Source organism: Ambystoma mexicanum, chromosome 14 (genome assembly GCF_040938575.1).
Source record: "Ambystoma mexicanum isolate Mex_15411 chromosome 14, UKY_AmexF1_1, whole genome shotgun sequence".
Taxonomy (NCBI): Eukaryota; Metazoa; Chordata; class Amphibia; order Caudata; family Ambystomatidae; genus Ambystoma; species Ambystoma mexicanum.
Window position 1 is genome coordinate 615,919,300 of NC_090940.1, and position 26,023 is coordinate 615,945,322.

The 26,023-nt window shown below is 51.3% G+C and overlaps 1 protein-coding gene across 4 annotated transcripts in view; it reads right to left on the minus strand.

The window, feature by feature from the left end:
* The window catches only part of IFT43 (intraflagellar transport 43), a 580,365-nt gene that overhangs the window by 43,713 nt on the left and 510,629 nt on the right, over positions 1-26,023 (minus strand). For all 4 annotated transcript variants that reach the window (XM_069638039.1, XM_069638038.1, XM_069638037.1 and 1 more), the window contains one exon: positions 1,610-1,642. In XM_069638039.1, the coding sequence (XP_069494140.1) occupies positions 1,610-1,642 (33 nt within the window). The remainder of the gene's footprint in view (positions 1-1,609; positions 1,643-26,023) is intronic.

Genomic DNA, 26,023 nt, shown 5'->3' on the forward strand with positions numbered 1-26,023 from the left:
TTGCTCACTCGGCATCCACACGAAATACATCACTAAAGAGTCAACGAGAAACAAGGCCCGGGCTGCACACACACAGCGCAGGACTCGGCATGCCTTTATTCAAGCCTGTCAGGCTTCGGGATTTTTTGGGGGTGGGGCTGAAAACCCTCAGCCCCTACGTAGACCAAGCCACTGCACACCATACACAAACTAGGCCTCCGACCACCTCCACCCCATCCTACCTCTGAGCCCGCTCCTATCCATGCCCCCCCCCCTTCTTGGTACCCTCTTCCCCTAAACCTAGCCTCCGATCACCCTCGTCTCCACACCCAGCCTGAGCCCCCTCCTCCACACCCAGAATCTTAGCACCTCTTCCCCCTCGCCTAGCCTCTGAGCCCCCCTCATCTCCACACCAGCCTCTGAGCCCCCTCCTCCACACCCAGCATCTCTGCACCTCTCCCCCCTCACCTAGCCTCCGATCACTCATCTCCACACCCAGCCTCAGAGCCCCCTCATCTCCACACCCAGCCTCTGAGCCCCCCTACTCTCCACACCCAGCATCTCAGCACCCTAGTTCCCCCACACCTAGCCTCCGATTACCCTCATATCCACACCCAGCCTCTGAGCCCCCGCCTCCTCTCCACACCCAGAATCTCAGCACCCTAGTCCCCCTCACCTAGCCTCTGAGCCCCCTCCTCTCCACACCCAGCATCTCAGCATCCTAGTCCCCCACACCTAGCCTCCGATCACCCTCATCTCCACACCCAGCCTCTGAGCCCAGGCATTGCCACACCGAGCCCCGGGTGAAATAATTAGAACAAGTGGAGTCGCCACCCCATCCTACCTCTGAGCCCGCTCCTATCCATGCCCCCCCCCCTTATTGGTACCCTCTTCCCCTAAACCTAGCCTCCGATCACCCTCGTCTCCACACCCAGCCTGAGCCCACTCCTCCACACCCAGAATCTTAGCACCTCTTCCCCCTCGCCTAGCCTCTGAGCCCCCCTCATCTCCACACCAGCCTCTGAGCCCCCTCCTCCACACCCAGCATCTCAGCATCCTAGTCCCCCACACCTAGCCTCCGATCACCCTCATCTCCACACCCAGCCTCTGAGTCCCCTCCACACCCAGCATCTCAGCACCTCTTCCCTCTCACCTAGCCTCCGATCACCCAGCCTCTGAGCCCCCTCCCCTCCACACCCAGCATCTCAGCACCCTAGTCCCCCTCACCTAGCCTCTGAGTCCCCTCCTCCACACCCAGCACCTCAGCATCCTAGTCCCCCACACCTAGCCTCCGATCACCCTCCTCTCCACACCCAGCCTCTGAGCCCAGGCATTGCCACACCGAGCCCCGGGTGGAATAATTAGAACAAGTGGAGTCGCCATCTCTTAGAAGTGAGGTCTTCCATCACGCCCCCCCCCCTGAAGAAGGGAATCCCTACATACTTTAGTAGGGAGGTAGGAAGGTGAGGAAGTAAAGCGCAGTGCCCCAGGCTTGGGATGAGGCACGAGGGTGGAGAGGCACACCACAGGTCGTGGGAGGGAGGTGAACACCCCAGGGGAGAGAAGGGCAATGCCCCATGTCTTCTCATGAGGGCGAGACCAGCGCTGCGGGGGCGTTGGAGATACTTACTCTTCAACTTCATCTGTCGCTTTCTTGCCAGACCTGTGAAGAAAGCAAGAGAAACAGGTCACTGAGAGCGACGAGAGGGCCTCAAAGGTGCACAGAGGCAAAGCGTGTATGTGCACAAGAGCAAGAGAAGCTGTGCATGCCTAGGAGCGCTGCATTTGTGCAAGTCAAGAGAAGCCATGCATGCCTAGGAGCACTGCGCGTGTATGTGCAGGTCAAAAGCAAGAGAAGCAATGCATGCATAGGAGCGCTATGCGCGTGTATGTGCAGGTCAAGAGAAGCCATGCGTGCAAGTCAAGAGAAGCCATGCATGCCTAGCAGCACTGCGCACGTGTATGTGCAGGTCAAGAGCAAGAGAAGCAATGCATGCATAGGAGCGCCATGCGCGTGTATGTGCAGGTCAAGAGAAGCCATGCATGCCTAGGAGCACTGCGCGCGTGTATGTGCAGGTCAAGAGCAAGAGAAGCAATGCATGCATAGGAGCGCCATACGCGTGTATGTGCAGGTCAAGAGAAGCCATGCATGCATAGGAGCGCTGCGCGCGTGTATGTGCAGGTCAAGAGCAAGAGAAGCCATGCATGCCTAGGAGAACTGCGCACGTGAAGGTGCAGGCCAAGAGCAAGCAAAGCAATGCATGCATAGGAGCACTGCGCGCATGCATGTGCAGGTCAAGAGAACCCATGCATGCCTAGGAGTACTGCGTGCGTGTATGTGCTGGTCAAGAATAAGAGAAGCCATGCATGCCCAGGAGCACTGCGCGCATGTTCAGGTCAAGAGCAAGAGAAGAAATGCATGCCTAGCAGCACTGCGTGCATATATGTAAAGATCAAAAGCAAGACAAACAATGCAGGCCTAGGAGCGGCATGCCTAGGAGCACTGCACGCATATATGTGCAGTCAAGAGCAAGAGAAACAATGTATGCCTAGGAGCAGCATGCCTAGGAGCACTGCTCGCGTGTATGTGCAGGTCAAAAGCAAGAGAAGCCATGCATGCATAGGAGCACTGCATGTGTGAATATGCAGGTCAAAAGCAAGAGAAGCGGTGCACGTGTATGTGCATGCCAAGAGCAAGAGAAGCGGTGCATGCCGAGGAGCTCTGCGAGCCTGTATGTGCATGTCAAGAGCAAGAGAAGCGGTGCATGCCTAGGAGCTCTGCGTGCCTGTATGTGCATGTCAAGAGCAAGAGAAGCGGTGCATGCCTAGGAGCACTGTGCATGTGCAGGTCAAGAGAAGCCATGCATGCCTAGGAGCACTGCACGCATGTATGCGCAGGTCAAGAGCAAGAGAAGCAATGCATGCCTAGGAGCACTGCACGTCTATATGTGCAGGTCAAGAGCAAGAGAAGCCATGCATGCATAGGAGCACTGCATGTGTGAGTATGCAGGTCAAGAGCAAGAGAAGCCATGCATGCACAGGAGCACTGCGCTCGTGTATGTGCAGGTCAAGAGAAGCCATGCATGCATAGAAGCCCTGTGTGCTTGAATGTGCAGGTCAAGAGCAACAGAAGCGATGCATGCCTAGGAGCACTGTGCGCATATATGTACAGGTCAAAAGCAAGAGAAGCGGTGCACGTGTATGTGCATGCCAAGAGCAAGAGAAGCGGTGCAAGCCTAGGAGCTCTGCGTGCCTGTATGTGCATGTCAAGAGCAAGAGAAGCGGTGCATGCCTAGGAGCACTGTGCATGTGCAGGTCAAGAGAAGCCATGCATGCCTAGGAGCACTGCACGCATGTATGCGCAGGTCAAGAGCAAGAGAAGCAATGCATGCCTAGGAGCACTGCATGCATGTGTTTGCAGGTCAAGAGAAGCCACGCATGCATAGGAGCACTGCTCGCGTATATGTGCAGGGCAAGAGAAGCCATGCATGCCTAGGAGCACTGCACGCATGTATGTATGCGCAGGTTAAGAGCAAGAGAAATGGTGCATGCATTAGAGCACTGCACGTCTATATGTGCAGGTCAAGAGCAAGAGAAGCGATGCATGCCTAGGTGCACTGCGCACAACATGTTCCAAGGGGTACCCACTCAAACATCTGCGCTGCTAGTAAACCTGTGAGCAACATAAAGAGTGTAGGGAGCGAACAGGCTTAAAGGAGCACCCTCGCTAGTGCAGCAAGTTTCAGGGTGCTCCCAGTGTTGACGAGTTACCATGCCCACAATCACATCGTGGTTGGAGAGGCGATTGAAGCCAGGGACCTCTGTATCCAGGACAGGGAGGGAAACTTAGCCACTAGGCCACAACCTCTCTCTTCCCCCGAGAGCCCACTGCCCGACAGCTAGGACTCTCGCCCCTTTTGCTTATTTTCTTCCTTTGACCCCTAAACACTGGAACGCCCTCTCTTGCGCTCTGTCCCACTCCCCTTTTAGCTGTTGCCTGCCAGGAAAAATGCAGCAGCACAGGGTTTGCCTTTGTTGCCAAATTTTTGTTAGCTTATTTTATTTCTCTGTACAGCGCTTTGGCGGAAGAGCTACATACATTCAAATGAACCTTAAGCAAGTGTGACCAGCAAGCACTGTGCGTTCTACTGTGTGAAAGCAGAGACAAGGAGACATGCAAGTGTGAGATGCAGCACGTAGCCCCCCCCCCCTTATAGGACGGGAGGAGAGCCTATATACAGAGTGGGTTTAGGGGGAGTTGACCCCAGCGATTGCCACCTGAGACTACGCAAGTTTACCAACTGCATATTTACCCACATGCTGGTACTGTGTGCCCCCACGATTTGCACTAGATAAATGAGACATTGGGGCTCACTCTGTGCCTGCCGGCCTTGAAACAACGGTGCCGGTAAGCTTATCAGCACCCTTGTTTCCGGACCGGCACATTACAACTCTGCGGGCAGGAGCCGTCCTGCCGGGCGGAACGGCACCCACTCCTAGAATATTAGCGGTGCCGGTGCTTCCGTGGCCCCCACTCCCAGAGTCCTATGGGAATGGGGACTTACAATTTACCAGCGCCTGACTTTCCAGTCCGCCAGAGTTGTAATCCCCCGGTGTTACCGGAAAGTCAGGCGCCGGTAAATCATTACGGGTCCGTCGGCAACCTGCCGGTAGCACTGGCACGGTTACCACCGGACCCGTGATGAGGCCCAATGTGTTCTGCAGAAGGGCAGTCACACGGAGCAAAGAGGGGGTCAGAGCTCTGTCCTGGCCCCAGAAGTAATTACTGCATTATTGGGCAGGAGGGAATTGGGGGGGGGATTAAATCAAGCACTGGCAAAGCCAATTGCATTGGCTTTTGTTTAGTGTGGTAAGCCAGAAGGAGGACTCGGACCAGAAGACTGGATTTTTACAGAATGGGCCTCATTACGACCCAGGCGGACTTCGCGGTGCTAAATGCACCGCGAAGCATGGCGGAAAGCCGCCGATAGCGCCATGGGGGTTGGCGGATTTACCGCCCCATTCCGACCTCGGCGGAGCGGTAAATCCCCAATCCCCATTCTGCCCTTCCCCATTCCCATTTTTGCCCCATAGGGTATAATGGGAGTGGGGAAGGAGTTAATTACGCCACCGTAAAATACGGTGGCGTAATTAACAACGAGGTCCCGTAGCGCCATGGTTTTCTCCGCCTGGTAAAACCAGGCGGAAAAGGCCGCCATGGCGCTACGGGAACTCGTAGTATGGCGGAGAGGTACGCCATGCACTACGCTGGCGTAACACCCTCTCCGCCAGGGTCCTAATGAGGCCCAATGTGTTAAACTTAAAGAAAACTTGAAGGGACGGGGGTTCCCTTCCTATCAAAGTATACTACGGTGCTCGTCAGTAGTCAAAATAACAAAAGTGTCCTCTGTCCAAACCTAGCTTCTAAACTGGCCCTCCCACTTAAAGAAAACACAAAGTAGGGCAGAGTATCCTGCCTTCGGCCCCTCCTGGCTTCAGAGTCATGGTTTATCTGTGGTCTTGTCAAAGTTGAACAAAAAGAGTCTTTCCACTTTACAACAAAAAATCTGAAGTTCCGAAAAAGATCCACTGTCCTAGGTGTCCCTCTATACCACTTGGGTGCATCCGCAGTGTGTTCCTCTCTGGGTTTCTCTTGCCTTTGTATTTCACTTTTGTTATGGGGCCCCTCTAGCCTCCTTGGTTTTCCTGACCCCGATGTTCTATCAGCCGTTTGGCAATTTTCAATACTCTGTTTTCTGAAGTTCAAGTGGCCCTTACTGTTACTCATTTCCTTCTTCCTCTTTGGGCTATTATGTCCCTGTTGTGTATTTGCCCCCCTCCAGGCCTGCATCATTGCCCAGGCCCAACGTTACCTCTGTCATAACCACCTAGCCGGGAGACGCTGCCGGCAAAGGACACCAGCAAAGGCATCCGGACAATGCAGAAGCCTGTCCGTGCCTTAATTCACAGGAGTATCACATCAACAACCCTGTGGGAGGTCTGCCTGAAGCCCAGCTCCTTATTCCCATGGAGCCTTCGTTTCACCGCAAGATGGTCGCCGCCGTGGGAGACTCGCCTCAACAGGACCTGAAGTCTACTGCAAAGCCCTGCCTCCAGGCCTGTATCACTGGCCAGCCCCAACGTTACCTCCGGCATCACCACCTAGCCAGGAGGTGCTACCGGCAAAGGACAATAGGAAAGGCATCTAGACATGGCAGGCGCCTGTCTGTGCCTGTCCGTGCACAGCCATGCCAGCCGGTGCCAAAACACTTCTCTCTCCTCTGCAATGAAGCTCCGGTGGAGACTCCACCTTTCCTCCGCACACCGGGTCCCGAGCTGTAGTCCAATGCACATGTGGTGGGCGAGTCACAACTCTCACCTCCTCTGGGTCCTGCCACCCCTTCATGGTCTGCAATCCCTGCCCTCCCCATAGCACCACACCACCATATCCATTTACTGCTCCTTACTTGCCGCGTAGGCAAGTCTCAAACACTTTTACTCTTCTTAGCAGTGTCATGCAGCCTAGAGCCGCCATCTTGCTGGTTCACGATTGCGCCGCTTCCGACTTTCACCTGTAACCCACGCACTATGACCCATCAGCCTCGCGCTGCCCCAGCTCTGCATCATGTCTCCAATCTACTGAACTCTGGCTAGCTTTGTGCTGCTTATGATGCTCATCTGTAATTCACCTACGACGACTGTCCAGCCTCGTGCTGTACCTGGAACTGCATTATTTCTGTAACCCACTGATTCATTATCTGCACCGCGCTGCACCTGTATTGTATTAAGCCTGTAACCCACCTACTATACCTATTGCACATCTGAAGTAGAACTCGCTACACGAGGCGTGGCTTTGCCAGACTATACACCTACTTTATCTGGTCTTCCATGCATTTTTGTACACCTCCTGTACCCCCCCCCCCATAGCATGAGGCGTGGCCCTGCCAGATTTGCTTTTCAAGATCCACCCTGCATGTTCAAACCCTTATGCGTGGTCTTGCACTTTGCATGATCTCACTTTGCAATTACTGTAACTAGCATCTAGATGCCCAAGTGTTTTGTGCGCTGCTATAAATACAAAAATAAATCCATTCAAGGAGATTATTCCTTCTCCTTTCGTTCCCTGTTCTGCCTGCCTCTCTTCACTATGAGCAACCCAGGTACCTTCTTCACCGTCGTGTCTGCTCGAGTGAGATGGTGTCTACGCAACAGCAGCAGCATTCTCCACGATTTTTGGCTCTTCTCTTGTTGACACAAACATGCGTCGCGGTCTGCTCATCACAGCGTTTCTCTGCTGTTCGTTTTCTTCGCTGCAAGCGGAGGACTTGTTGCTCCTGTGCATTCAGCGAAGTTTCTTGGGCCTTGGGCCCACTACAGCTTTCCTGTGGTGAATGCCCCCAGAAAAGGACATCTCTGCTTGGCCTTGGTTTCTCCTACTCCGGCCAGTTCTCTGCTTCGCCGACGACATCTCCTTCCTCCTCCGTTCTCGTTCTGCGTTCCAGCCAACTTCGCTGTGAAGCGCGGCCCCACCCCTCAGTGACTTCTTCACGTTGGGGGCTCGCCTCTGTGCACCGCTTCCTTGCCTCCTCCATTCAAGGGCAATTGTGCCTTTATTCTCACTCTGGGAACCAGAGAAGGCGTGCTGGTTAAGTTCACTCCTTTCCCGGCAGTGACCTCTCCCCATGTGGCCAGGGGAACATCAGCCGCTAACTGATCCTGACCCTGAGGGTGGCTATATGAGGGAGGATCACATGAGAGGAGACAGCCTCCCTGAGAGTATCATGGCATCATCGGACAAGACACAGTATCACCCTTTTTCTTTTGAGGATAACCCATCCATGCCCAATGCCTTAATGGCATATTGTCTTACCTCCCCCTCATCCATCTTGGAAGGGTACCGATTACTGAACCATTTTCACAAGATCTGTACGCCAAGCCGTCAAAAATCGGACTTGCCATTTAAGTCTCATGAAAACACCTTCTCAGACACCCCCTACAAGTCATCCAGAACTGACTTGCCCTTAAATATCATTGGGAACACTTACCCAGACTTTACATGCAAATCATCAAGAACTGACTTCCATTCCCATAACTACAAGCATACTGTGATGAGGAGGATGGGCTGAGTAATGCAGATCAATGGAGGCCAAGGGCACAAGCAGCCCTCTAGCTGTTATAAGCACATACCTGCGGCAGGGAAATTTAAGCCGGCAAAGCTGCCGACAGAGGCGTGCTGCTGGTGGGAGAATGCTGCTCTGCTCAGTTTGACCAAGAGACCGTGGGGCTGGAGAGTGTTCAGTGGAGCCAACCGGCTCGTCTACAAGGAGAAGGGAAGCTGACCGCGAGAGAGAACATGCTGCAGGAATGCCAGAAGCAAAAGGAAGGCTTCTGGGCATTTGCAGGTGTTAGAAGGCAGCCTCCACCTTATTGACGCCTGAAATGACACAGAAGAGCCCAGCAGGAACCGCAAGAGGCAGAGAAGCCGAGGCGGCGAGAAGGAGGGAAACGCCCAACGACCGGCACTGGCTTGCCGTGGGAGAAACATAATATGCCAGCAAGAGCCAGTGAGTCCATCCAGCGGAAGCGGGGACACCGGAGTATATTAGCAGCCATTCCAAACCCAAATAATTATTAAAGGAGCACATGAAAGGGAACAAGCAAGTGAGCATTGCTTCGAAGGGGAGAACCGAACCAGTATAGTAGAGTTTTCCAAGTTTGTGGGTGTATGCAATATACATATAAGTGAAGCCCTGGCGGGATATTATGCCAGGCAGATACAATACAAGATACAGCAAATATAAAAGAGACTCAAGTTTGGAAGTGTACACAGAGCCTACATAAGAAAAGCCCAGGAAGGAGAGTATACTAGGCAAATTCAAGTCACAAGAATAGATGTGCATGAAAAGCCCTGGCACGAGTGTGTGTTGGGCAGATACAGGTTACAAGTGCGATCATGTATGAAAAGCCCTGGCAGGAGAATATACCAGGCATGGTCAAGCTGAACAGTGTGTAAAATATATTGCACCAAGAAGAGCACATCAGGACTAGGAAAAGGTTGTGGAAACATATGAGAGAAAACCTGGCAGGAGAGTACACCAGGTATCCTAAGAAGATAAAGACAAAGAGACAATTTATTTTGTGTACCAGCTGTGTTGTTGATCAAGAGAAATTTAAGGAACTGATTTTCATGAATATACAACATAGTGAAGAATAATCCAGGGGAAGGGAACCACCTTCTGAAATAACAAACTCTATCCTTCTGGAACTTTTTGTGTTGGAGTTACACATTTTCCTTTTTGAACATTTACACACTACTAAAGGCCTAATACATTTTCCCTTGTCACCTTAGAGTTGATTTTTAGAATGTGAGGGCCAGAATAGTACTTTAGACACAGGATGGTTTTTCTTTGTACATTCCTACATTGACAGACCCTTAGTTTTGGTTTTAGGTAGAGAAACTCCTCCAAAACCACGAATCCCCTGTATCCGCGTCTCATTCATGCTCCTCCGAGCATGTTATAGCAGTGCATAGCAAATGCCCATTGATAAATAGACAAGAGCCACAATGGTTGGTGTTGCTAATGATTGTTTTTAACAGGCATTCAGTGCAAGGAGCAGATACAAGGACACATATTGGTTATAAATGAAGTGGCTGTAGGCAACTCGGCCAAGACATTACACCAGGAGCTAGTTTGCAGCTTCAATTAAGCCATACCGTTTCAGATAACTGCTTAGAAACAGAATTGGCATCCTCTTAAAAGCACAGAGCTAGCTCAAAGACATCCCATAGTGTGCGTTTTGGGCAGGGAGGGGCCGGTAGTGTGTTAGAATGGCCACAGAGACCCTCATGGTGATGTATGGGTGCCACGAAGGAGTCTTCTAGGCCCAGGGAAGATCACTCAACTACGAACTGATGCCCACCCTCAGCTAACAGCATGGTTGGCATCACCCAGCTGTGGACGCTGGTGCTCTGCAGGCCCTTTGGTGCAAAGAAGCAGACTCCCATCACTGCAGCGGTAGGAACTATGCACTGCTTTGGCCATGTTGCACGCATTACACTTGGATGCAGTGATATCCCTCTCCTGTTTGCTCAACTAAACACAGTATTCTTTCTGCCGGAGTCCCCGGGACAGTAAGGCGCTATGCCGCCTCCGTCACTTCTCTTCTCTTCCTTTTCAACCTTCCTCTCCATCTCGTCGCTGCCCAAAGCATGCCGAAGCTGCTCAGAGACACAGGTGTTGGCACTAGATACACAGCTAACCAACAACATCTGACGAGTTCACAGGGACTTTGACTCACTTCGCAGAGGCAGTTAACAGCGGGTAATGCCGTTTGGTCACTACAGCCCGACTGCCCCCCGAGGGCAGAAGTGGCAGCCCAGACACAGCCAGGGTGGTCGCACTAACGCGCCGATGATTATCCAGCGGGATTCCGGCGCGGGTTGAATATTCAGAATGTAAAACACATGCACTGCTGAGAGGGCGCTTTATGAAGTTAATGAAATGCTGGCCCGTGTCCCGGGGACGCTCCATCATGCGCTGATTGCAGCATCAAGAGGGCGCACGCATCATCCGGATCCTGCAAGGCCTGCTCTTTACCCAACTCTCGCACACGCTTGCATACAGCAGCGGTGCAAGCTCCCGGCACAGCACGGGCAGCAGCAATGCAAGCTTTCAACGCACACGACTGGGTGCAACGTGGGCTGCATGCATGCAAGCTTCCCTCGCACATGCTACTTGGTACTGGGAGGGCGAAGGCAGTGCAAGCTTCCATACCACATTGCGCAGGCAGAAGAGGTACAAGCTTCCGTCACACACACTCTACTTGTGCAGCACAGACAGCAGCAATGCAAAATTAGATCTCACACACGATTTGGTACAGTTTGGGCATCTCCTATTCAAGTTTCCATCATGCACACTATTTGGTACTGCACCTCTAGCATCAGTGAAAGCTTTTCTCAGAACGGGTACAGCATGGGCAGTAGCAAGGCAATCTTCCAAAACACACAGCTCGATAAAGCGGATGTGGAATGCACTGGTAAAAAATTCCATCTCTCTCTCACACGACTTTCTATAAACATGAGCAGCACCAGTGCATGCATCCAGCGCACACACACCACGTTGTACAGCATGAGCAGCATCAGTGCAAGCTTCCAGCACACACCACTTCGTACAGCACAAGCAGCATCAGTGCGGGCTTCCAGCACACACACTACGTTGTACAGCATGAGCCTCATCAGTGCGAGCTTCCAGCACACACACACACCACTTTGTACAGCATGAGCTATGCCACATGTGTCCACCACCACTGAAAATGAGCCCGCAGTGTAAAATCTGTAATGTGCATCTCCCCCAACACTCACAGCGCACCTAGCCCTTCCACACCACCTTTTCTCATCATGAACCCCCCCAGCCACTACTGAACCCCACCTGAAATGCGCCATGATTAACGCTAGATCCATCAATGCCCACGCTCTAGACATCCACGACCTCCTAACCTCCCAAGACCTAGATCTACTCATGATCTCAGAAACTTGGTTACATGAGGCCTCCAGCCCTCCGCTCTCACTCGCCCTGCCCCCTGGTTACTCCATTACTAGACAAGACCGCCTCTCCAAAGGTGGAGGTGTAGCAATCATCGCCAGAGACGGCCTCCCTGTCAGAAAGGTAGAGAAATCCCTGAACAACAACAGCGACTACCTCCAATTCCAAATAACCCTCTCCCCCCAATGCACAATTACTGTGCACACTGTCTACCGCCCACCAGGCCCAACAGGAGACTTTCAAGCTTCTCTAATCCACCAACTCTCAGACAACCTCAAAAAACAGTCTAAAGCCATTCTCTTTGGGGATGTCAACCTAGGGCTCTGGGATAGTAAGGACGTAGCAGCCAAATCCCTCGACTCTGCCCTCAAGGCTCTAGGTTACAAGAACACCATACTTAGCCCAACTCACACCCAGGGCAGAACACTCGACTGGATAGCACAGCACAACTGTCCACTCATCATCACAGGAAACACTCCCACCCCATGGTCTGACCACCACATCATCACCTTTAGCATCCTCACCACTAGCTCTCCTGCTGCCCCCTCACCTCAACCACTCCCTCCCTGCCTCGCTAGAAGCTCCCGCCAGCTCACTAAGGAGAGGCTACTGCCCTTCCTCCAAGGTCCAGCCTTCAGACCACCTTTTTCTTCAGACCCTGAAACACTCGCATCAACCTATGATACTGCCATCAAAGCAGCCATCAACGTCATTGCCCCGGTCAAACCTCGCAAATCCAAACCCACTACTCATTCCAACTCTTGGTTCACGCCGGACCTCCTCACACTCCGCAACGAGAAAAAAGCCGCACTCACACAGTGGCAAACATCCCACTCTGAAAAAGATAAGATGATCTTTAAAGCCCTTTCCACCAAATACAAAAAGGCAATCACCCAAGCTAAGGCCAAATCTTTTGAATCCAGAATCTCGGAAGCCCAATCTAGCACTAAAGAAATATTCGCCATTTTCAGAGAGCTCGAGACACCCACTCCCGCCCCTCAGAATTTCACCAAAGACAAAGACTGGTGTGACGAAATACAAAAGGCCATGCAAACCAAATTAAGCCTCCTCAAAAACAAAATACTAGCCACTAAACAAGCCCTACCGAACAAGCACATCCCGGTCCCACCACCTGCCCCTGATCCCCCCCCTACCCTTCTCCTTCAAACCCATTCAGGAAAAAGACATCATCAACATAATGAGGAACATCAAACCCTCTAACTGCAAAGGTGATGCCTGCCCAGCCTCCATTATCAAAGACTGCACGGATACACTAGCTCCCTTCCTAACAGCCTTTGTAAATGCCTCCTTTACCACAGGGAAAGTCCCTGCCTCCCTCAAGGAAGCTTGGGTCCGCCCTCTTCTGAAAAAGCCAACGCTCGATCCCACCTCCCCCAACAACTACAGACCCATCACCACTGTCCCTTTCCTCCTCAAAATATTGGACAAAGCAGCCTACCTGCAGGTTCAACACTTCATTGAAGAGAACAAACTCCTTGGACTCTGCCAATCTGGCTTCCGCCCCAGACACTGGACCGAAACAGCCCTACTTGACCTGAAAAACCAGATGGACGATGCTAGAGACTTGGGTAAACCAGCACTTCTCCTACTCCTCGACCTATCAGTGGCCTTCGACCTCGTGGATCATGGCGTCCTATGCCATCACCTTTCCTCCACTGCAAAATTTTCCCCAGAAGCCACAGCGTGGATCACCTCCTTCCTACAAGACAGAACCATGCAAGTATTCTCTGACCTAGCCGCTGCTTCACCTACCATTATACTCTGCGGGGTGCCCCAAGGCTCCTACCTCTCCCCCACGCTATACAACATCTTTACACGCCCCCTCTTCTTCATCCTCGACGCCATGGGCATCTCCTACACCAACTACGCGGACGACACTCGGATCCTCCTCACTCTCACAGGTAACTACAACACTGACTCCCTGACCCTCAACAACCTCTACAACACCATCCAAGCCTGGATGGCAGACAACGGACTATGCCTCAAATCTGACAAGGCGGAACTCCTCCTGGTAGGTTCTCCCGACACTCTAAAAAATCAAGATGCCCAATTCAGCCACTTCACCATTGATTCCATTAAAATTCCAGTTTCCGACTCTGTCAAAACTCTGGGAGTCTATCTGGATTCCAGCCTATCCATGGACAGACAAGTTAGCGCAATAGCCTCAGCAGCTGCATATCACGCCAAACTTATCAATGCAGTCAGGCCCTTTCTCTCCAAAGAGAACTACACCAACATAGCCAGAACCATCACCGGCTCTAGGCTAGACTACTGGAACGTACTCTTTCTAGGAACCTCCAATAAAAACTTAGATAGATTACAAGTAATACAGAACAATGCTCTCCGGGCAGCCCAAGGCATTGCTAAAAGAGAACACATCTCTGAAGCCAGAAAACTAGCCCACTGGCTCCCAATAAAGGAAAGGATCGTATTCAAAGCCCTGACACTGACCCACAAGTGCATTCACCTCACTGCTCCAGCATACCTCTCTCAAAGGATCCACCCCGTCTCCACTACCAGGCCAACCAGATCACCGTACACCAACATGCTCTCTGTGCCACTAGTAAAAAGAGTAAAAGCGGGCAGATCCAGCTTCCCTTATCTTGCGCCCTCTCACTGGAATGCCCTACCACCCACTATCCGTGGTGAGGCCTCCCTCACCACCTTCCGCAAAACGCTGAAGACTACCCTCTTCACATAAGGCCAGAACACATCAGCACGAATACTTTTCATGTATACTGTACTATATGACCAAAAGCAATATCTGTAATAACAGTATGATTTCCTATAACATTCATAATGTGTCAACAATCGCTACCATGCCTGTACCATGTAACTAAGTTATTGCAAGTAACAGTGCCTCAATGCCCCTGGGCTGCTTGCGTGCTATATAAATGTAAATAAATAAATAAATGAGCAGCATCAGTGCGAGCTTCCAGCGCACACACACCACTTTGCACAGCATGAGTAGCATCAGTGCGAGCTTCAAGCACACACACACGCCACTTTGTACAGCATGAGCAGCATCAGTGCAAGCTTCCAGCACACACACATCACTTTGTACCGCATGAGCAGCATCAGTGCAAGCTTCCAACACACACACACACACACCACTTTGTACCGCATGAGCAGCATCAGTGCAAGCTTCCAACACACACACACCACTTTGTACAGCATGAGCAGCATCAGTGCAAGCTTCCAGAACACAAATGACACTTTGTACCGCATGAGCAGCATCAGTGCAAGCTTCCATCACACACACCACTTTGTACAGCATGAGCAGCATCAGAGCAAGCTTCCTACCAACCCCCCTTCTTTGTAAAGCATGAGCAGCATCAGTGTGAGCTTCCAGCACACACACACACCAATTTGTACAGCATGAGCAGCATAAATGCGAGCTTCCAGCACACACACATGCCACTTTGTACAGCTTGAGCAACATCAGTGCGAGCTTCCAGCACAAACTCACTACTTTGTACAACATGAGCAGCATCAGTGCAAGCTTCCAGCACACACAAACACCTCTTTGTACAGCATGAGCAGAATCATTGCAAGCTGCCAGCACACACACACCACTTTGTACAGCATGAGTAGCATCAGTGCGAGCTTCCAGAAAACACACCACTTTGTACAGCATGAGCAGCATCAGTGCGAGCTTCCATCACCCCTCTCACTTTGCACACCATGAGCAGCATCAGTGTGAGCTTCCAGCACACACACCACTTTGTACAGCATGAGCAGCATAAGTGCAAGCTTCCAGCTGTACACACACCACTTTGTACAGCATGAGCAGCATCAGTGCGTGCTTCCAGCAAACCCCCCCCACTGTGTACAGCATGAGCAGCATCAGTGCGAGCTTCCAGCACACACACCACGTTGTACAGCATGGGCAGCATCTGTGCGAGCTTCCATAACACACACCACTTTGTACAGCATGAGCAGCATCAGTGCGAGCTTCCATCGCCCCTCCCACTTTCTACAGCATGAGCAGCATCAGTGCGAGCTTCCAGCTGTACACACACGACTTTGTACAGCATGAGCAGCATCAGTGCGAGCTTCCAGCAAACCCCCCCCAACTTTGTACAGCATGAGCAGCATCAGTGCGAGCTTCCAGCACGCACACACACCACTTTGTACAGCATGAGTAGCATCAGTGCGAATTTCCAGCACACACACACACACACCACTTTGTACAGCATGAGCAACATCAGTGCGAGCTTCCAGCACACACCACTTTGTACAGCATGAGCAGCATCATTGCATGTTGCCAGCACACACACACCACTTTGTACAGCACGAGTAGCATCAGTGCGAACTTCCAGCACACACACACACACACACCACGTTGTACAGCTCAAGCAGCATCAGTGCGAGTTTCCAGCACACACACACCACTTTGTACAGCATGAGTAGCATCAGTGCGAATTTCCAGCACACACACATACACACCACGCTGTACAGCATGAGCAGCATCAATGCGAGGCTACAGTACAGACACACCTTTGTACAGCATCAGTGCAAGCTTCCAGCACACACGCCACTTTGTACAGCTTGAGCAAACATCAGTGCGAGCTTCCAACACACCCATTACTTTGTACAACATGAGCAGCATCAGTACAAGCTTCCAGCACACACACAAACACCGCTTTGTACAGCATGAGCAGCATCATTGCAAGCTGCCAGCACAGACACACCACTTTGTACAGCATGAGTAGCATCAGTGCGAGCATCCAGCACACACACACACACACACACACACCACTTTGTACAGCATGAATAGCATCAGTGTGAGCTTCCAGAACACACACCACTTTGTACAGCATGAGCAGCATCAGTGTGAACTTCCAGCACACACACACACACACCACTTTGTACAGCATGAGCAGCATCAGTGCGTGCTTCCAGCAAACCCCCCCCCCCACTTTGTACAGCATGAGCAGCATCAGTGCTAGCTTCTAGCACACACACCACGTTCTACAGCATGAGCAGCATCTGTGCGAGCTTCCAGAACACACACCACTTTGTACAGCATGAGCAGCATCAGTGCGAGCTTCCATCACCCCTCCCACTTTCTACAGCATGAGCAGCATCAGTGCGAGCTTCCAGCTGTACACACACCACTTTATACAGCATGAGCAGCATAAGTGCAAGCTTCCAGCTGTACACACACCACTTTGTACAGCATGAGCAGCATCAGCGCAAGCTTCCAGCAAACCACCCCCCCCCCACTTTGTACAGCATGAGCAGCATCAGTGCGAGCTTCCAGCACACACACACACACCACTTTGTACAGCATGAGCAACATCAGTGCGAGCTTCCAGAACACACACCACTTTGTACAGCATGAGCAGCCTCAGTGCGAGCTTCCAGCACACAAACCCCACTTTGTACAGCATGAGCAACATCAGTGCGAGCTTCAAGCACAAACTCACTACTTTGTGCAACATCAGTGCAAGCTTCCTGCACATACACCCCACTTTGTAGAGCATAAGCAGCATCAGTGCGAGCTTCCAGCACACACACACACACACACACACACCACGCTGTACAGCACGAGCAGCATCAGTGCGAGGTTACAGCACAGACACACCACTTTGTACAGCATCAGTGCAAGCTTCCAGCACACACACACCACTTTGTACAGCATGAGCAGCATCAGTGCGAGCTTCCAGCACAAACTCACTACTTTGTACAACATGAGCAGCATCAGTGCAAGCTTCCAGCACACACACACACACACACACACAAACGCCTCTTTGTACAGCATGAGCAGAATCATTGCAAGCTGCCAGCACACACACACCACTTTGTACAGCATGAGTAGCATCAGTGCGAGCTTCCAGAACACACACCACTTTGTACAGCATGAGCAGCATCAGTGCGAGCTTCCATCACCCCTCTCACTTTGCACACCATGAGCAGCATCAGTGTGAGCTTCCAGCACACACACACACACACACACACCACTTTGTACAGCATGAACAGCATAAGTGCAAGCTTCCAGCTGTACACACACCACTTTGTACAGCATGAGCAGCATCAGTGCGAGCTTCCAGCACACACACCACGTTGTACAGCATGAGCAGCATCTGTGCGAGCTTCCATAACACACACCACTTTGTACAGCATGAGCAGCATCAGTGCGAGCTTCCATCACCCCTCCCACTTTCTACAGCATGAGCAGCATCAGTGCGAGCTTCCAGCTGTACACACACCACTTTGTACAGCATGAGCAGCATCAGTGCGAGCTTCCAGCAAACCCCCCCACTTTGTACAGCATGAGCAGCATCAGTGCGAGCTTCTAGCACACACACACACACACCACACTTTGTACAGCATGAGCAGCATCAGTGCGAGCTTCCAGCGCGTACGCACACCACTTTGTACAGCATGAGTAGCATCAGTGCGAATTTCCAGCACACACACACACACCACTTTGTACAGCATGAGCAACATAAGTGTGAGCTTCCAGCACACACCACTTTGTACAGCATGAGCAGCATCATTGCAAGTTGCCAGCACACACACACCACTTTGTACAGCACGAGTAGCATCAGTGCGAACTTCCAGCACACACACACCACGTTGTACAGCATGAGCAGCATCAATGCGAGGTTACAGCACAGACACACACACAACTTTGTACAGCATCAGTGCAAGCTTCCAGCACACATGCCACTTTGTACAGCATGGGCAGAATCAGGCAACACACACCAATTTGTATAGCATGAGCAGCATCATTGCAAGCTTCCAGCGCACACACACACACCACTTTGTACAGCATGAGCAGCATCAGTGCGAGCTTCCAGCACACACACACATGCCACTTTGTACAGCTTGAGCAACATCAGTGCGAGCTTCCAACACAAACCCACTACTTTGTACAAAATGAGCAGCATCAGTACAAGCTTCCAGCACACACACACACAAACACCGCTTTGTACAGCATGAGCAGCATCATTGCAAGCTGCCAGCACAGACACACCACTTTGTACAGCATGAGTAGCATCAGTGCGAGCATCCAGCACACACACACACACACACACACACCACTTTGTACAGCATGAATAGCATCAGTGTGAGCTTCCAGAACACACACCACTTTGTACAGCATGAGCAGCATCAGTGTGAACTTCCAGCACACACACACACACACACCACTTTGTACAGCATGAGCAGCATCAGTGCGCGCTTCCAGCAAACCCCCCCTACTTTGTACAGCATGAGCAGCATCAGTGCTAGCTTCTAGCACACACACCACGTTCTACAGCATGAGCAGCATCTGTGCGAGCTTCCAGAACACACACCACTTTGTACAGCATAAGCAGCATCAGTGCGAGCTTCCATCACCCCTCCCACTTTCTACAGCATGAGCAGCATCAGTGCGAGCTTCCAGCTGTACACACACCACTTTATACAGCATGAGCAGCATAAGTGCGAGCTTCCAGCTGTACACACACCACTTTGTACAGCATGAGCAGCATCAGAGCAAGCTTCCAGCAAACCACCCCCCCACTTTGTACAGCATGAGCAGCATCAGTGCGAGCTTCCAGCACACACACACACCACTTTGTACAGCATGAGCAGCATCAGCGCAAGCTTCCAGCAAACCACCCCCCCACTTTGAACAGCATGAGCAACATCAGTGCGAGCTTCCAGAACACACACCAGTTTGTACAGCATGAGCAGCCTCAGTGCGAGCTTCCAGCACACAAACCCCACTTTGTACAGCATGAGCAACATCAGTGCGAGCTTCAAGCACAAACTCACTACTTTGTGCAACATCAGTGCAAGCTTCCTGCACATACACCCCACTTTGTAGAGCATAAGCATCAGTGCGAGCTTCCAGCACACACACACACACACACACAACGCTGTACAGCACGAGCAGCATCAGTGCGAGGTTACAGCACAGACACACACACCACTTTGTACAGCATCAGTGCAAGCTTCCAGCACACATGCCACTTTGTACAGCATGAACAGCAACAGTGCGAGCTTCCAGAAAACACACACACCACTTTGTACTGCATGGGCAGAATCAGTGCAAGCTTGCAACACACACACCAATTTGTATAGCATGAGCAGCATCAGTGCAAGCTTCCAGCACACACACAGTATACAGCATGAATGCGACCTTCCAGCGCGCACACACACACACCACTTTGTACAACGTGAGCAGCATCAGTGCAAGCCTCCAGCACACAAATGCCACTTTGTACCGCATGAGCAGCATCAGTGCAAGCTTCCAGCACACACACACCACTTTGTACAGCATGAGCAGCATCAGTGCAAGCTTCCAGCACACAAATGCCACTTTGTACCGCATGAGCAGCATCAGCGCAAGCTTCCAGCACACACACATCACTTTGTACAGCATGAGCAGCATCAGTGCGAGTTTCCAGCACACAGACATGCCACTTTGTACAGCTTGAGCAGCATCAGTGCGAGCTTCCAGGACACACACATGCCACTTTGTACAACATGAGCAGCATCAGTGTAAGCTTCCAGCACAGACACACAACTTTGTACAGCATGAGTAGCATCAGTGCGAGCTTCCAGTGCACACACACACACACACACCACTTTGTACAGCATGCATAGCATCAGTGTGAGCTTCCAGAACACACACCACTTTGTACAGCATGAACAGCATCAGTGTGAGCTTCCAGCACACACACGTTGTACAGCATGAGCAGCATCTGTGCGAGCTTCCATCACCCCTCCCACTTTCTCCCGCATGAGCAGCATCAGTGAGAGCTTCCAGCTGTACACACACCACCTTGTACAGCATGAGCAGCCTCAGTGTGAGCTTCAAGCACACAAACCCCACTTTGTACAGCATGAGCAACATCAGTGCGAGCTTCGAGCACAAACTCACTACTTTGTGCAACATCAGTGCAAGCTTCCTGCACATACACCCCACTTTGTACAGCATAAGCAGCATCAGTGCGACCTTCCAGCACACACACACACCACTTTGTATAGCATGAGAAGCATCACTGCGAGCGTCTTGCACACACACACCACGTTGTACAGCATGAGCAGCATCAGTGCGAGCTTCCAGCACACCTCCCCCACTTTGTACAGCATGAGCAGCATAAGTGCGAGCTTTCAGAACACACACCACTTTGTACAGCATGAGCAGCATAAGTGCGAGCTGCCAGCACAAACACACACCACTTTGTACAGCATGAGTAGCATCAGTGCGAACTTCCAGCACACACACAAACACCACATTGTACAGCAGAGCAGCATCCGTGCGAACTTCCAGCACACACACACCACGCTGTACAGCACAAGCAGCATCAGTGCGAGTTTCCAGCACACACACGCACCACTTGGTACAGCATCCGTGCAAGCTTCCAGCACGCACACACACCACTTTGTACAGCATGAGTAGCATCAGTGCGAATTTCCAGGACACACACCACTTGGTACAGCATGTGCAGCATCCGTGCAAGCTTCCGGCGCGCGCACACACACCACGCTGTACAGCATGAGCAGCATCAGTGCGAGGTTTCAGCACAGACACACACACCACTTTGTACAGCATCAGTGCAAGCTTCCAGCACACAAGCCACTTTGTACAGCACGAACAGCAACAGTGCGAGCTTCCAGAAAACACACACACCACTTTGTACTGCATGGGCAGAATCAGTGCAAGCTTGCAACACACACACACCAATTTGTATAGCATGAGCAGCATCAGTGCAAGCTTCCAGCACACACACACACACACAGTATACAGCATGAATGCGACCTTCCAGCGCGCACACACACACACCACTTTGTACAACGTGAGCAGCATCAGTGCAAGCCTCCAGCAAACAAATGCCACTTTGTACCGCATGAGCAGCATCAGTGCAAGCTTCCAGCACACACACCACTTTGTACAGCATGAGCAGCATCAGTGCAAGCTTCCAGCACACAAATGCCACTTTGTACTGCATGAGCAGCATCAGCGCAAGCTTCCAGCACACACACATCACTTTTTACAGCATGAGCAGCATCAGTGCAAGCTTCCAGCACACACACACACACACACCACTTTGTACAGCATGAGCAGCATCATTGTAAGCTGCCAGCACACACACTCACACCACTTTGTACAGCACGAGTAGCATCAGTGCGAGCTTCCAGCACACACACACACCACTTTGTACAGCATGAGAAGCATCAGAGCGAGCTTCCAGCCAACCCCCCGCTTTGTAAAGCATGAGCAGCATCAGTGTGAGCTTCCAGCATACAACCACACCAATTTGTACAGCATGAGCAGCCCCAGTGCGAGCTTCCAGCACAAAAACCCCACATTGTACAGCATGAGCAGCATCGGTGTGAGCTTCCACCACACACACACACACACCACTTCAGACAGCATGAGAAGCATCAGTGCAAGCTTCCAGCGCACACACACACACGCCTCTTTGTACAGCTTGAGCAACATCAGTGCAAGCTTCCAGCACACACAAACACCACTTTGTACAGCATGAGCAGCATCAGTGCGAGCTTCCAGCACAAACTCACTACTTTGTACAACATGAGCAGCATCAGTGCAAGCTTCCAGCACACACACACCACTTTGTACAGCATGAGCAGCATCAGTGCGAGCTTCCAGCACAAACTCACTACGTTGTACAACATGAGCAGCATCAGTGCAAGCTTCCAGCACACACACACAAACACCACTTTGTACAGCATGAGCAGCATCATTGTAAGCTGCCAGCACACACAATCACACCACTTTGTACAGCATGAGCAGCATCAGTGCGAGCTTCCACAACAAACACCACGTTGTACAGCATGAGCAGCATAGCAGCATCAGTGCAAGCTTCCAGCACACACACACACACACACACACCACTTTGTACAGCATGAGCAGCATCATTGTAAGCTGCCAGCACACACACTCACACCACTTTGTACAGCATGAGTAGCATCAGTGCGAGCTTCCAGCACACACACACACCACTTTGTACAGCATGAGAAGCATCAGTGCGAGCTTCCAGCACACACGCACACACCACTTGGTACAGCATGAGCAGAATCGGTGCAAGCTTCCAGCGCGCGCGCACACACACACACACACACACACACACACACACACACACACACACACACACACACACACACACGGTATACAGCATGAATGCGACCTTCCAGCGCGCACACACCACTTTGTACAACGTGAGCAGCATCAGTGTGAGCTTCCAGCATACACACACCAATTTGTACAGCGTCAGCAGCATAAATGCGAGCTTCCAGAACACACACCACTTTGTACAGCATGAGCAACATCAGTGCAAGCTTCCAGCACACACACATCACTTTGTACAGCTTGAGCAGCATTCGTGCAAGCTTCCAGCACACACACAAACACCACCTTGTACAGCATGAGCAGCATCAGTGCAAGCTGCCAGCACACACAAACACCACTTTGTACAGCATGAGCAACATCAGTGCGAGCTTTCAGCACACACACACACACACCACTTTGTACAGCATGAGCAGCATCAGTGCAAGCTTCCAGAACACAAACCCCACTTTGTACAGCACGAGAAGCATCAGTGTGAGCATCCAGCACACACACACGACACTTTGTACAGCATGAGTAGCATCAGGTGCGACCTTCCAGCACACACACACACACCACTTTGTACAGCATGAGCAGCATTCGTGCAAGCTTTCAGCGTGCACACACACCACTTTGTACAGCATGAGTAGCATCAGTGCGAGCTTCCAGCACACACACACCACTTTGTACAGCATGAGCAGCATTCGTGCAAGCTTTCAGCATGCACACACACCACTTTGTACAGCATGAGTAGCATCAGTGCGAACTTCCAGCGCACACACACACCATGCTGTACAGCATGAGCAGCATCAGTGCTAGGTTCCAGCACACATGCCACTTTGCTGGAAGCTCACACTGATGCGGTTCATGCTGTACAAACACGCACACCACTTTGTAATGCATGGGCAGCATCAGTGCAAGCTTGCAAACCACACACACCACTTTTATAGCATGAACATCATCAGTGTGAGCTTCCAGCAAACACACACCACTTTCTACTGCATGGGCAGCATCAGTGCAAGCTTCCAGCACACACACACACACACCACTTTGTAAAGCATGAGCAGCATCAGTGCAAGCTTCCAGCACACACACACACACACACACCACTTTGTAAAGCATGAGCAGCACTGGAGCAAGCTTGCAATCCACACATACTACTTGGTGCTCAGCAGTGGGAACTTCCCTCACAACTGGTACAGGGAGCAACAAAACAACGTTCATCATTCACCCACTTGCGCGCACACCTAGTACAGCCTAGGCAACAGCGTTGGACGCTTCCATTTCTCTCTCTCTCTCTCACACACACACTCAGACACACACACACACACACATACACATACACACCACACGAACCATGAGCAGCTGTGATGCAAGGTTCCCTTTGACAGACGTCTATATAGAGCCAGGAGACAATATGGAGGCCTAGACAGAACTAGCAAGCAAAGATAACACGCGTCTATACAGACCTTAGAAGGAATACTGTGGCCTAGAGCTAGAAAGTAGCAATGGACACTGAAGTCTACACAGACCTAGGAGGCAATACGGAGGGCTAGACAGAGCTGGAAAGCAACGCCGGGCACTGAAGTCTATACAGAGCTAGGAGGCAATAGGGAGGGCTAGACAGTGCTGGAAAGCAACGCTGGGCACTGAAGTCTACACAGAGCTAGGAGGCAATACGGAGGGCTAGACAGAACTAGCAGGTAAATGGATGTTTTCTCACAGGCCCGGGCACTCGCTCCTTCCCTTGCCTTTGAGTTGGTGGGCTTCTTTCCCTCTACCGCTCACACATTTCTCCCCACCCACTGCATCAGGGTCCTCGTCAGGCAGTGAATATTAGTCCCCATCAGGCTTCTCTCTTAAGAGCCCAGACCTCAGGCCTTGCAACTTACTTCAAGTTTCTGCAGCAGAACCCATTGTGGGCTCCGCCTCGTGTCCGTGGTGTGGTCTCTGCCCTGTATGTCTGTTTCACCAAGGAGCAGGGAGTAGCAGGTCTGCTTCCTCCCGATCTGCACCCTTCCAGAACATGCTCTCGCTCTTTATGCACATCTGAGGCAAAGGGTGCCTTTGCCAAGGGAAAGAACAATCCCGGGCTAGTTTATACACACGTCTTGGGTCCTGGGATTACCCCTGGTCTATCTCGCCCCTAAATGGCTCTTTACACAATTATTAACCGCGTTTAATTGGTTACGAGGTCAAATGATTTCATTATCCCGAGTTGCAGATTCTGAAGCTTTATTTAGGCCTCGTCAATTCGGTGCCATCTGGAAATTCCATGTGCTCACTGGGCACAGTCCCTGGGCGGATTGGAATTTGCCTTCTCCAATATACAGCTGAACATTCGCGGTCCGCCATCTTCCCTGACAGGGACTGGGGTTGCTGGGACTTGTGGTCCATTTATGAGGTTCCGGTGTCCCCAAAGTGGACAGCATCTTGGGGGCGACTAGCGTAGGTGATTCCCACTCCATTCACTGTCTAGCAGGCAGACGAGACAGGGCCCTGTGGCTTGCCCCCCTCATGGCAGAGGATGGGGAGTGCCTCTATGTACAGACCTTGGAGTGCGTGCTGAATACGGATCTCCATACACAGCTTGCAGATAAAGCGCAACACTTGGTAGATGTAGATTTCAAACATCCCTTAGCAAGCAAAACTCCTAGAAACCTACGTATATAAACTAAACCAAGAACACGTAGGAAAAAATGAGGTGCTGGACCGAGCACAAGTCGGCTTCAGACCCGCAAGAGGAAGAGAATCAATACTCCTATCCATCTGAGATGACCTAAAGCCAAACGCTGACTCCAACACAGCCTCTGCCCTGATTCAGCTCGACCTCTCTGCAGCATTCAACATAGTAAGCCACGACACCCTCATCAAGAGCTTAGAAGATATAGGTATTACTGACTTATCACTACTCTGGATAAAATAATTCCTAGCAAACAGAACACAAACTGTCTGAATAAAGCACTTCAAATCTGCTCCACAAGTTAATGACTGTGGAGTACCACAAGGATCCTCACTATCATCACTGTACGTCAACATCTACCAGACTCCACTAATCAACATCTTCAACAAAAAAAAATCTTACGTGCTACAACTATGCAGACGAACACTCAAATCATTTACAAAATCGAAGATGCACAAGACGAACACTCAACTCCAGGAGAATGTCTCTAAGAAATCTACGACTGGATGAACGCCAACAAACTACAAATCAACCCAGGAAAGTCAGAATCATGATTATATCCAAAAACCAAGAGAACGCCACCTACATATCGTGGCCGATAGAATCGGGAACCGTTCCCAAACCATCAAACCTAGTCAAAAACCTGGGAGTCCTAATGGACAATGCACCAACACTAGAACCACAAGTAAACGCAATAATTAAGAAATGCTTCTTACTCCTTTA